This window comes from Ranitomeya variabilis, chromosome 3 (genome assembly GCF_051348905.1).
Source record: "Ranitomeya variabilis isolate aRanVar5 chromosome 3, aRanVar5.hap1, whole genome shotgun sequence".
In the NCBI taxonomy this organism is placed as follows: Eukaryota; Metazoa; Chordata; class Amphibia; order Anura; family Dendrobatidae; genus Ranitomeya; species Ranitomeya variabilis.
In genome coordinates, this window is record NC_135234.1 from 453,087,046 (window position 1) to 453,101,740 (window position 14,695).

Below are 14,695 nucleotides of genomic sequence, written 5' to 3' on the forward strand. Positions count from 1 at the left end.
CGTCTTCAGCGTCTTCTGCAGTGACGGTCAGGTCAGAAGGCGCGATGACGTGGTTAGTAAGCGCCCTCTGCCTGAACGTCCGTGCAGAAGACGCTGAAGATGGAGCGGCGCCGGAACGAAGTCAGGTGAATATTGAAAGTGCCGGGGGCCTGAGCGACGGAGAGGTGAGTGTGATTTTTTTTTTTTTTTTTTTTTTAATCGCAGCAACAGCAAATGGGGCAAGTGTCTGTATGGAGCATCTTATGGGGCCATAACGTTTGTGCAGCACTATATGGGGCAAGTGTCTGTATGGGGCCATAGTCAACTTTTGTGCAGCACTATATGGGGCAAGTGTCTGTATGGAGCATCTTATGGGGCCATAATCAATGTTTGTGCAGCATTATATGGGGCAAATATCTTTATGGAGCATCTTATGGGGCCATAATCAAGGTTTGTGCAGCACTATATGGGGCAAATATCTTTATGGAGCATCTTATGGGGCCATAATCAACATTTGTGCAGCATTATATTGGGCAAATGTGTCTATGGAGCATCTTATGGGGCCATTATTAACCTTTATGCAGGATTATATGGGGCTCCTGATTCAATATGGATATTCAAAAACACTTAACCTACTGATGTCTCAATTAATTTTACTTTTATTGGTATCTATTTTTACTTTTGACATTTACCGGTAGCTGCTGCGTTTCCCACCCTAGGCTTATACTCGAGTCATTAAGTTTTCCAAGGTTTTTTGTGGCAAAATTAGGGGGGTCGGCTTATACTCGGGTCGGCTTATACTCGAGTATATACGGTATGTCTCTGGGAAGCAGGGGAGCAAGAAACAGAAACCCCAAAATGGGCTGCGGCGTGAGGGGGTTATTGCCATATTTATTATTTGCACAATGCACTTCCAAGTGCCACTTCTCTTGACCCATAGTGATCCCTTGTCTTGAAAGTAAATTTGGTATATTGTTACCAGTGCTATAAAGGGGGCTTATCTACAGCATTACAGAATACTGTAGATAAGCCCCTAATGGCGGTGGCCACAGCTTATATGCGAAAAATGAGGTGACAGATTCCCTTTAAGATCTGCATTAAGGCCTTCTCTCCAGATATCACTGTGCTGTATTTGTCTGTAGAAATCCATAGACTGTAAACCTGCGAGCAGGTCCCTCCCTTTTCTTCATAAGCGTCGTACAAACAAGATAAAACATTACCGAGTAACATGTAGTTTATGTACTCTCTGAAATGCTGCGGAATATAGAAATAAAAATGATCCATTAAGTAGCTTGATAATCTCCTCAAAATCCCTTCAGTCAAGTGAGTCTATAGCATTTTTCTTGTGTATGAAGCAAAAGTCATTAATACCTCAGTCCTTGAAACAGACTTTTTCTTTATTAGGATAATAAAGGTACATATTTACCGACTGGCATTGGTTTAATAGCCTGACTACACAGGCAAACCGTGCTTCAAGTGTACACTGAACGATCAGTAATAGGCTATATTCACACGTTCACTATTTGGTCAGTATTTTACCTCAGTATTTATAGGCCAAAACCAGGAGAGGAACAATCGGAGGAAAAGTGTAATAGAAACACGTCACCACTTCTGTATTTATCACCCACTCCTGGTTTTGGTTACAAATACTGAGGTAAAATACTGACCAAATACGTGAATGTCGCCATAGGCTGCCATTGTTTTCGGCAGCACATGTCCTGTTTACATAGGACAATGAGCTGCCAAGAACTATGATCTTTTGTGTGTTGCACAAAGTCATTTCACCTGACGAGCGAGCATTCATTGGGTGAACTGCAACCTGTTTAGCCTTAATGATTATCATGCAATGGGTACGCTCGTTCACTATAATTGTGCAGTACAACTTGTCGCACTGTATATGCAATCAGATCTGTGGACAGCATGGTATAGAGATGGAGAAGCTGAGCACAATTATGTAGGTAGGCTTGTTGAAACCGTTTCAGTATAACTTCTATTTTATTCATTGAAATCCCTGGAGTTTGTATACATGAGCCCAGCGGATGGGCCTACTTACTGATTGACAGCTCTCTCTCTGTGCAGAGTCATACAGAGAAGACTGAATAGGACCGCCAAGTGGACTTATGCATGCAAACACCAGGGATTGAAATATAATGCAAAATGAACTGATATCTTTCCTTTAAAAATGTATTTCTATCCTACCTGCATCTCAGCTACTATTTTCAACATGACAAGTTTCTTCTAATTGACTTTAGAAAAATATTTTATTTTTCTCAATTAAAATTAGAGAAAGTACTTCTACTTTTGTCAACAAGTGAAGACGAGTTAATGGCTGACGGTAGATAATCGGCACCATTCATTGCTAGGTGAGGGAGCAGACTGTGTGGTCTGCTGTAGAGAATGTACCAGCTCCATGGTCTCACCTGACAATGGCTGGCAGTCAATAGACCTGGAAGCTGGCTCTCATTGCTGGCACACAAAGTGCTGTATCACTCTGGGCAGATGGGATGTGATAAGCCTCGGGGGATCATTCTACCAGACAAAATGCAATTCATCAGAAGACACGTGCCAGCCATGAATGGCAGCGTTGTAGTGACCACCTCCTGGACAACTGTCGAGTGTCAAATCCTCTTTTCAGTTCTAACAAAAGGATATTCAGACACGAGGTCCTAACAATTTTCGTTATAAAGAATTGTAGTCGTGTGTGTACTAATATGGATGTAATTATGTAACAGGGAATAATGCTGTAAATGGCTATGTGGGACAAACCCTGTCCTACAGGAGTTCCTACATGCAGAACTAGTATGGATCTGCCTGTGTGAGCAGCGCCTGTAGGGGACTGGATACTTGCATGAAAAATGTGCATGCATATTGGGCTCTGTAGGTTTTTTTTTTTTTCCTGAATTTGTAAATAATAAGGCCCCCGTTCGCACCAGACTAAGGCTAGGTTCACATCGCGTTGGGACATTCCGTTTAACGGATCCTTTAAACGGATGCGCTAACGATGTGTCCCAAATTGTCTTATTTTTTGCGATCGCGCTAACGCCTGCTTTAACGTATGGTTGCATGCGTTAGCAGTAGAGTTCAACGCTTCTGATCGCTGTGCGTTCGCCATAACGTACCCGAAAACACGGTAGTCCTCGTTCAAAGGTGCGTCACAAAGTAACGGACCATCGCCAATGCATGCAGATTTTGACATGCGTTAGGATGTGTTACGCTAATTGAAGTCTATGAGCGCATTACATTGTGTTAGTGCCGCTAAGTAATGGATCCGTTAAACGGATCGCCCTAACGCAATGTGCACCTAGCCTTATTTAATAAGTCTGTGACTTAACCAGGAATTCCATTTGATTCGCCAAAAACTGAGATTCGGAGAGAACAGCTGATGACGCCATAGAGTGCAATGAAACAAAGTTCACATGGAGTCTGTTTATGATTTATTATTTTTTTTTTTTTTAACCTACCCTCCCATCTATTTAGACTGGCATGAAAACTTAGCGGATCACATTCTAGTTGAACTCCATTTATGTCATTACACTCTCTAGCTCCATCAGGGTTCCATCTCGTTACTGCAGTTTTGTCCCGTCTCTGTATGGCGTGGCAGTGCGCATGCTCGACCGCCATGCTATTCAGATATCACGGAACTATGGGCGGTCGAGCATGCGCACTGGCACTCCATTCAGACATGTCCACAATGCCCTGTTCTGGCAAACGGTGTGGATTTTGCAGGTGAGATCTCCTCTGAGATAGAAGTGGGTAGGTGGTAACTTCTTGTTCTTGGAAGTAGACCTTTCATCATTTGGATAATAATGACCAGACTTGAACAGCCTCAATGATGCCCAAATTGTTTTAATTATTTCTCTGAACAGTATATCTTAAAGGGAACCTGTAAGGCGGGTTATGCTGTCCAAGCCACAGGCAGCACAAATCACAGCTTGGTCAGGCACGGCCCACAGCCGGCTCTTCCCAATGCCGTAGTTGGTGATTTACAGATGCCTCCCTCATTTGTACATAGGAAGATCTGTCAATTGCCTCTAGCAACACTGGGAGAGAAGCAGTGCCCGATCTTCATAGTATATTATCTCTAAATGCCAGAACTTTTCAGGGCATACTATACCAGTCGCAATCATGCAGCCAGGCAAAAGAAAATGAACAATTGTTTAACTCAGGTCTTTGTCTGTAAATGTGTATTTTCTAATGTTTTTGGCAATGGGTTATTATTCTTCATATCACAATCTGTCATTGTAACCATGGTTAATACGGTAATTGGAGCCTTGCTAAAAACTGTTCCTGAAAGGCCAAGAAGTAGAAGTCTAAAAAAGACCAGAGGCCAATTGTAAGATTACTAATTTTGTGGGGTTTTTTTTGTTTGTTTTGGGTTTTCTTTAGGAACAATTGTAATATGGAGAAAATGTCAGCATTTTTTTAGATTCTGCAACACAAAGTGTTTAAAGCAATAGGTCATTTTCTGACTCTGGTTTCCCTTTAAAAGGAAAAGCTGTATTTTTGTATGTATATAAGAGGTTAGAAATGTACTCTTGTCCTCTGATTGTTCCCTGAAGGTTTGCTGATTTAGCAGAGAAGTAACATGATGCTTTCTGAAATGGCCTGACTGCAGAAATCAGAGTATAATACTTCTAGAAGTATATGGCTATCAAGGACATTTGATTCCAGTCGAGAACATAACTTTTTTTTTTTTTTTAAACTGTTATAGAAGCTTTTAAGTTTATCTATTTACTATGAATAAATCCGAGTGAACAGGTGCCAACACTTTCTCAACACTTTCTCAAAATTCTAAAAATGCTCTCTAAATTATGTATTGTTTCCCAATTGAGTGTTTCCTGAATAGAAGAGGATGCACTCTGACTGGTAAAATGAAATGAGAAATCTAGAAACTTTTCCATTGTGGAGTCCAGTGGCATTACCAATAACACCACTCCCACCTAGCACTGTACAGGTTGATTGCTTGTTTGTGGATGGGGAACTCTGCTTTTTTACTTCCAGTTTAGAGGACTGGTGATTTTTTTTTTCCTTTTACTCTTTCAGTTCTTTGTAATGTCGTTTTGTAAGTTCCACCACCACAAAATAAAAATGTCAACATTTTTGGGGTGTTTTGAAACTTTTTAAGTTGTTCTCAACCCATAAGATGATCAGGAGGGGGAAAGTAATGCCTGGCAATAAAGGAGAGGAGCTTGGCCAGTATGTCAGGAGAAGAGCTTGGCCAGTATGTCAGGAGGAGAGCTGTATGTGTTATCAAGTTATGGCCTGACATGCAGCTGTCTAACTGAAATCAGGAGAAAAGCATAGGTGGTCTTCTGAGCGCTGCCTAAGGTGGTTTGCCTGTAACCTACTTCTTAGGTTACACTGGTTTCATTTTGGCTTTATTCCTACTACTGTAATGCTGATCACTGCTTTATACTTTAATATGTAGGTGTGCAGAATGGCAGTCTTGGGTTGATCAAACACACACTGATTTTCTTTTAAGGATTTTGGACGAAATGTACCACTGCTAAAAAATTTTCTTATGAATCATTTTAGTTTTGTTAAAATGTTACCTTCACATTGTCTATAGCCGCATTGTCCTCCTCATGTGCGGCTACCTCCTGCCAAGAAACAGTCCAACTCTGTTATCTTTAGCTATGGAATTTCCTCTGTGAGGTCAGCGGCTGGTGATAACGCTCGCTACAGAAGAATGCACAATCTGAGTGATGTACTGGAAACAGGAGCCATTGTCCTTAAGCATTAGGGTACCGTCACACATTGAAATTTTCATCGCTGCGACGGCACGATTCGTGACGTCGCAGCGTCGTATAATCATCGCTCCAGCGTCGTAGACTGCGGTCACACGTTGCAATCACGGCGCTGGAGCGATGCCGAAGTCCCCGGGTAACCAGGGTAAACATCGGGTAACTAAGCGCAGGGCCGCGCTTAGTAACCCGATGTTTACCCTGGTTACCAGCGTAAACGTAAAAAAACAAACAGTACATACTCACCCGTCGGTGTCCTTCAGGTCCCTTGCCGTCTGCTTCCTGCTCTGAGTGCAGCCGTACAGTGAGAGCAGATCGCAGCACCGCTGCGCTCTGCTCTCACTTTCCGGCCGGCACTAGTCAGAGCAGGAAGCAGACGGCAAGGGACCTGAAGGACACCGACGGGTGAGTATGCACGGTTTGTTTTTTTACGTTTACGCTTGTAACCAGGGTAAACATCGGGTTACTAAGCGCGGCCCTGCGCTTAGTTACCCGATGTTTACCCTGGTTACAAGCGAAGACATCGCTGGATCGCTGTCACACACAACGATCCAGCGATGTCAGCGGGTGATCAAGCGACGAAAGAAAGTTCCAAACGATCTGCTACGACGTACGATTCTCAGCAGGGTGTCTGATCGCAGTAGCGTGTCAGACACAGCGATATCGTAACGATGTCGCTAGAACGTCACGAATCGTAACGTCGTAGCGATGGAAATTTCAATGTGTGACGGTACCCTTAGTGTCAACTGTGCAAGGTCAATTCTACATATAATCTACCCGCGACTTCATATTTTTTATGCCATCTTTAGTTTAATTCTAGTAGATTTTAATTATATCTCCAACACTTTACCAGAATGTCTGGCAGTAAGCCTCTTTACTGTTTAAAGGTGGTCTGTCACCAGGTTTTTTTGCTACCTAATCTGAGAGCAGCATAATTTAGGAGCAAAGACCCATATATTAGATTAATTTCTTTTTAAGTGCGCCATATTACCTGTTCATTTTGCCACAAATTGTCACATCACTTGAAATTGTTTTCCAGTACATGTGGTAAAATTAATGTAGTCTTTCAAAAAAACAAGCCCTCATAAGTCTATGTGGACAGAAACATAAAAAGTTATGGCTTTTGAAGAAGGGAGGCAAAACTAAAATGAAAAAATGGGAATTGGCCATGTTGGGAAGGGATTAAAAAGCAAACGACCAATAAAAATATTTTCCACGTAGTTATTCGTATCATTTCAAGGCAATCTGTCAGCAGGTTTTTGCTACCAGATTTTAGATGAGTGTAATGTAGGCAAAGAGACTCTGATTCCTGCAATGTATCACTTGGTTTACTGGGTGCTGCAGTTGTGACAAAGTTCCTAGTTTTCTGAGCTCTGCTTCATGCTAAATCTAACTCCGCCCACACCAGGCTTTGTATTTACATAGTCTGCTGACGGTGAGCTGCTTATCACAGACCAGACCAGTTTCCAGCTAGTCACAGCAATGATAATGTCCTAGTGATAATACATTCATTGTAAGTAAACAGCACACAGCTTGATAAGTGACACATCGCTGAATTCTGTGTTTTACCCCCTACCTCTGGCTGTCCTCATCTTAGGGTATGTGTCCACGTTCAGGAAACGCTGCGTTTTTGACGCAGCGCTGAGCCGCAGCGTCAAAAGCGCTGCGTCCAGATGTTACAGCATAGTGGAGGGGATTTAATGAAATCCCGTCTCCACTGTGCATTAAAAAACGCATGCGTTTTTCCCACAAAAACGCACATGCGTTGCGTTTTTTCAGAACGCAGCATGTTGCTACAATGAGCAAAACACGCAGGAACACCGCAGGTGACCTGCCAGTGACCTCAGGTGCATTTTTGGTCAGGATTTTACCTGCATAAAATCCTGACCAAAGCCTGAAGCAAACCTGAATGTGGACACATACCCTTACATAGCAAAAACCTGCTGACAAATTCCTCTTAGGCTATGTGCACACGTCAGGATTTCTTTCAGAAATTTCCTGACAAAACCTGGACATTTCTGCCAGAAATCCGCATGCGTTTTGTTTGCGTTTTTTTTGTGCATTTTTTCCGCGTTTTTACGTGTTTTTTCGCAGTTTTTCCCAATGCATTAAAATAGCGGGAAAAACGCGAAAAATCCGCAAAATTAATGAACATGCTGCTTTTTTTTTTTACCACGGTGCGTTTTTTTCGCGAAAAAAACCCATCATTGGAATGCATTCTAAATGATAGGATGCATATGTATGCGTTTTTATAGCGTTTTTATCGCGAAAAAACTGAACATGTGCACATACCCTTAATGTTTATATTATTTAGTAATGTAAAAAAAAAGATGGATGGGGTAAGGGTTCTTTTACTATATATTTCATACTAGCTGAAGAGCCCGGCGTTGCCTGGGCATAATAAATATCTGTGGTTAGTTATAGCACCTCACTTCTCTTATTTTCCCATCACGCCTCTCATTTTCCCCATCACATCTTTCATTTTCCCCCTCACATCTCTCATTTTCTCCCTCACACCTCTCATTTTCCCCCTCACTCCTCTTATTTTCCCCCTCACTCCTCTCATTCCCCCCTAACACTTGTCATTTCGACCTCACATCTGTCATTTTCCGATCACTCCACTATTTTCCCTCACTCCTCTCATTTTGCACTCAAACCTTTTCATTTTCACCTCACACCTCTCATTTTCACCTCAGTATATACATGTTTGTCATCTCCCTTATATATAGTATACACCTGTATGTCATCTCCTGTATATAGTATATACCTGTATGTCATCTCCCCTGTATATAGTATATACCTGCTGTGTGTCATCTCCCCTGTATATAGTATATACCTGTATGTCATCTCCTCCTATATATAGTATATACCTGTATGTCATCTCCTCCTGTATATAGTATATACCTGTGTCATCTCACCTATATATAGTATATATGTGTCATCTCCTGTATATAGTATATACCTGTATGTCATCTCCTCCTATACATAGCATATACCTGTATGTCATCTCCTCCTGTATATACTATATACCTGTAGGTAATCTGCTCCTGTATATAGTATATACCTGTGTCATCTCCTCCTGTATATAGTATATACCTGTGTGTCATCTCTCCTGTATATAGTATATATCTGTGTGTCATCTCCTCCTGTATATAGTATATACCTCTGTGTCATCTCCCCTGTAAATAGTATATACCTGTGTGTCATCTCCTCTTGTATATAGTATATATCTGTGTGTCATCTCCTCCTGTATATAGTATATACCTCTGTGTCATCTCCCCTGTAAATAGTATATATCTGTGTGTCATCTCCTCCTGTATATAGTATATACCTCTGTCATCTCCCCTGTAAATAGTATATATCTGTGTGTCATCTCCTCCTGTATATAGTATATACCTCTGTGTCATCTCCCCTGTAAATAGTATATACCTGTATGTCATCTCCTCCTGTATATACTATATACCTGTAGGTAATCTGCTCCTGTATATAGTATATACCTGTGTCATCTCCTCCTGTATATAGTATATACCTGTGTGTCATCTCTCCTGTATATAGTATATATCTGTATGTCATCTCCTCCTGTATTAGACCTCGTTCACACGTTATTTGGTCAGTATTTTTACCTCAGTATTTGTAAGCTAAATTGGCAGCCTGATAAATCCCCAGCCAACAGGAAGCCCTCCCCGCTGGCAGTATATATTACCTCACACATACACATAATAGACAGGTCATGTGACTGACAGCTGCCGGATTCCTATATGGTACATTTGTTGCTCTTGTAGTTTGTCTGCTTATTAATCAGATTTTTATTTTTGAAGGATAATACCAGACTTGTGTGTGTTTTAGGGCGAGTTTCGTGTGTCAAGTTGTGTGTGTTGAGTTTTGTGTGGCGACATGCGTGTAGCAACTTTTTGTGTGTCGAGTTGCATGTGACAGGTTAGTGTAGCAAGTTGTGTGCAGCAAGTTTTGCGCATGGCGAGTTTTGCGCGTGGCAAGTTTTGCATGTGGAGAGTTTTGCGCGTGGCGAGTTTTATGTGTGGTGCCTTTTGAGTATGTGCAAGTTTTGTGTGAGGCAACTTTTGCATGTGTTGCAACTTTTGTGCATGTGGCAATTTTTCCGCGTGTGCAAGTTTTGTGTGTGGCGAGTTTTCTATGAGGTGAGTTTTGCACGTGTGGCGAGTTTTGCATGTGGAGAGTTTTGCGCGTGGCGAGTTTTGAGCGGCGACTTTTGTGTTTCAACTTTTATGTGGCGAGGTTGGTGTATGTGTGGTATATGTGTTCGAGCACGTGGTAGTGTGTGGCGCATTTTGTGTGTGTTCATATCCCCGTGTATGGTGATTATCCCATGTCGGGGCCCCACCTTAGCAACTGTACAGTATATACTCTTTGGCGCCATCGCTCTCATTCTTTAAGTCCCCCTTGTTCACATCTGGCAGCTGTAAATTTGCCTCCAACACTTTTCCTTTCATTTTTTCCCCATTATGTAGATAGGGGCAAAATTGTTTGGTGAATTGGAAAGTGCGGGGTTAAAATTTCACCTCACAACATAGCCTATGACACTCTCGGGGTCCAGACGTGTGACTGTGCAAAATTTTGTGGCTGTAGCTGCGACGGTTCAGATGCCAATCCCGGACATACACATACACATACATACACACATACATACACACATTCAGCTTTATATATTAGATGAAATAAACTTATTTTTTGTTTTTAGTGTTTCTGTCTGAAGATGAAGCAAACACCGTTTTAAAGCGTTTTCCAAGAGCAAACAGTTTCCTGGAGGAGATAAAGCAAGGAAACATTGAGCGGGAATGCAGGGAGGAATTATGCAGCTATGAAGAAGCAAGAGAGGCATTTGAAAATGATGAGAGGACTGTAAGTTCAGTACTGTTAATATTGATTGTTCTCTATCTAGTGCTGACCTTCGAAGCTTTCACGTGTTTTGTATGTGTATAATATATATTGCATAAATGTTGCAACTTCAGTTTTTTTCACACCAGTTTCACCCACCACTGCCAAAATAGGCAGGATGTGGGAGTGACACCACAACGCATCTTAATTCAAGAGCAGCGGCATTCTTTAATCCAGAAATGTTACTCCAGTTCCTGACTGGAGTAAGATTTGGGGCTAGGCAAACGCCACTTATCAGGCGCTCCTGACAAGTACACCTATTAATGAATCGGGAGCGTCTGACTCTCAGCCTACGCCCTCATCAAGACTGGCATGAACATCACCGGTCTTGAAGAATCGGGGCCTTTAAGTTGGCACAGTCACCATCGTACTGGTTTGGAAGAACCACATCATTGGATTGTTTTTGCAACACAATGTACAGCATAAAAGCAAAACCCAAACATTGTTGAAATATAGTTTTGGCACCATTTTGCAGCACCTAAAAAAAAATAAATTACAGTTTCTCAGTAAATTATATGGTAAAATGAATGGTGTCATTCAAAACTACAACTATTCTTGCAAAAGCAAGCCCTCGTATGGCTATGTTAACTGAAATATAAAGTTATAGCTCTTAGAAAACTGGGAGCAAAAAGTAAAGGCACAAAAACCCAAAATCTCCCAGGACGAAAACAAGATTAGACATTAATAAGCAGAACACAAAGCTTTACTGGTCAATGAACTTCTGTTTTACAACAGCTCCACCTTGTGGTTATTAGGTAACAAACAACCTTTTCTATTCAATATACTTTAGCAGTGATTAAAGCATTATTTGAAGTTCATAAATGGGTAAAATTGCAAAGCGCTTTGTAAAAACAAGCACTTTACCCCTTATTAAAAATCCTATAACAAGAGGAATTGATAATTTTATAGTGTACAGCTTGTTGTCTAGGTTACTGACCACATATTTGACATTTCCCAGAACGTTGAATGTAAATGAGTGCAAAACTAGCATTTCTTTTTATCTTTTCTAGCTTTTCCACACTGGAGCTACACATTAAGCTGAAAGTCCAATGGAGGGCTTTAACAATTGGCCATAATGATTAACTTTGTTCAGGACACGGAGTCTTGTATGACATTACACAATGTATTAATATAGGGATTATAAAAGGTTGTGAACTACCGAACAGTCCCGTAAAAGGAATCTGTCAGCAGATTTTTGCTATGGAATTTGAGGACGGCATGATGCAGGGGCAGAGACCCTGATTCCAGTAATGTATCACTTACTGTATTGCTTGGGGCAGTTTTGATTAAAATCCCTGTTTTCTCTGCTGTAGATGTAGCAGTGCTCAGAATTCTGGGCGGTGTATAACCCTAGCAGTGCTCAAATGCTGAGCTGTGTATAACCCACCCACATGATTGATCGGCAGCCTCCTGTGTACAGTGTACATTGTCATCAAGCTGCCAGCCATTGCTGGGGGTGGTTACGCAATACCTGTACTATCTGGCATGTGACACCTTGTCCTGCAGTGATAAACTCTTTTTGAACACTAGTAAAATTACAGCAAGTTTTTTTTTTTTGCCGCTCTCAGATTAAAGAATCTCAATAAATAAATATTGATATATATTGCCATCACCAGGTTATATAATCATCGTGTTATATAGCACTGTGTCCTTACAATTCTTCTGATTTCCATTAGGTGTATGACATCAGGTGATTAAAAACTGACTAGCTGAATCCTTCAAAGCTCTATTTAGTAACGGGAGGTCAATTTTCCCTGTACGAGTCAGACGTCACTGCAAAAGTCCCTGGCAGGGGGTGGAGGAGGGAGCAGCTGGATCAGGAAGTGAAAAGGAGAATAATAAATGCAGGGAAAAGAGACTTCCTGTTTCTACATGGGGCAGAGAAAAGAGAAGAATTAGCTGATTAGAAAGGCAAAATGAGCAATTGTAAGTGCACAGTGCTGTATAATAATGATGACTGCAATATATCAAGAGGATAAAAACTTTGATGGGAGGAGGAGGAGTGATTCTTTAAATGGCAAAAATCTGCTTTCAGATTCCCTTCAAATAGCTAAAGATTCCATAGTAAATAAAAAGTAAAAATCATGCTAACCTCCTGGAACAGTATCTGCTCTGGCAGACTGTTGAAAGGCTGCAGTCAATCTGGTTGGCTGCAGTGGTCCTTTGATGTAACAGTGTCATCAGAGGAGAAGTTCCGGTCTGGTAAATAAGATTATTAATGTTTGTGTGTATATGTATATATTTAGCAATTTTTTTTTTTTCTTTTATAGAAAGAATTTTGGAAAGAATATACCAGTGACCACGAGAACTCTAACACGGACAGCAGCTGGTATCCCTTTTACCTTGCCTTCCCTTTGGTCACAGTACTATTTGTGGTCCTTTTGGTGCTCTTATTGGTATGGAGGTGTGTATTCAAGAAGAAGGCACGTCGTCGGACTGCCTACGCACCCAGAGGAGTGCGAGAGAACAATACAGAGGCAGGACCTGACCATGACATGAGAAGCCAGCAGCGTTCCAATGTACTCTGTACTGTGGAAGATGCATTTAGGGCAGGGCACCCTACTGGGGTCTTAGATTATGATATACGTTCAGATACGTTATCCGCTGGATTATCAAACTGTGACCCTCCCCCATCTTATGAGGAAGCCACTGGCGAGAGGGGCATAAGGGTGATTGAGCCGCAGCAGAACCCACTGGAACCTCCTCCACAATATGAAGAAATAGCCACATGTGCCTCTGTCGTCACGATACCTCGTGAGCTTGCCAATGTCAAGTAACTGACTCTTATTAGCACACATTTTTCTTTTTTTTTTTTTTTTTTTTATTGCAGATGAAGAATTTATAAGCAAAGTTTTATGAGCACAGTATTATTTGCCTTTGTGCAAAATTTGACTTTTGTGTTTTTTGGTTTTTTTTAGAGGACATGTGGAGAGAAGTGGCAAAAAAATGGACTGTTAACGCTTTAGATATTCTACTGCAGGATCCTAATGAATTAATCTGCCTCCATTAAATTAAGATGCCTGTAATCTGTATAATTTTTCATGCACTATTGCATTTTTTTTGCAATAATTCTGTCCCTTGTGGGTGATACTAGTATTGCAAATTAACCACTATTAACTAATGATGAGTGCTGTTGCTCGTTACTAGAATTTGCCTAGGGTGCTCTGGTATGCATAAAGTATCCCGGGTTCTGTTCGACCTGTTCGAGTCCCCGCACTCATGTTTTGCGGCTGTTAGACAGCCACAAAACAACGAAACATGCGGGGGATTGCCTGACAAACATGGGCAATCCCTGCATGTTTTGTGGCAGTCTAACAGCTGCGAAACATTCGGCCGTGGGGAACTCGGACATGTCACTCGAGCACCCGCAATACTCTGTGCAAGTTTGAGTAAAGAGCACTTAAGATCATCACTACTATTAACCTCATATGCAGTTTTATGATTTTTTTAATATAGTGTGAATTTTTTAAATTTTTTACTTTTGTGCCTAACTTTTGGTGTATTATTTGAAAGTGCAATATATTTTTAAGAAATGCCTCAGGTCACACTCTTGTCTACAAGTAACAATGTTTATGTTCTATTTGTGACATAACGTTTCTACTGTTATCAGATTTGGACGCATAGGGTGAATTATTTTAAATAATGAGGTAAGCCAAGTTCATATTGAGAGACTGGATCTTCTTTTTTAAGTTACCGTAGTTTTTGCTTTGTTAGGAAGAAAAATTTAATTCTAAGGTTTTCACTTACAATAAAAATATATCTTCTGAAAATATTCAGCTCCTTTGTGATATAAAATAAATATTTTTTCTTATCCCTGAATTCGGACCAATCCAAATTGATTAATAAACTCATGTAAATTACTCAATGGTAAAGGGTTGGCCCAACATCATAATAAACAAACTTGTTGGATTACTGGACAAGTATGATGGGTAAGACCTTTTAATCCATAAACTCTTCATCCAGTGAACTGCACCCACCTTATTGGGGATTCATGCCTGCCTGCTCTCGTTTTAGTAATCTCATAAAATGATAAATGACAAGGATTAAGGAAATTGCAC

The 14,695-nt window shown here is 41.0% G+C and overlaps 1 protein-coding gene across 1 annotated transcript in view; it reads left to right on the top strand.

The window, feature by feature from the left end:
• LOC143816334 (transmembrane gamma-carboxyglutamic acid protein 1-like) overlaps positions 1–14,454 on the top strand; it is a 44,072-nt gene extending 29,618 nt beyond the window's left edge. The window contains exons 4-5 of the mRNA XM_077296570.1: positions 10,441–10,601; positions 12,908–14,454. Coding sequence (XP_077152685.1) covers positions 10,441–10,601; positions 12,908–13,414 — 668 coding nt within the window. The 3' untranslated portion in view covers positions 13,415–14,454. The remainder of the gene's footprint in view (positions 1–10,440; positions 10,602–12,907) is intronic.
• The last annotated feature ends 241 nt before the right edge of the window (positions 14,455–14,695 follow it).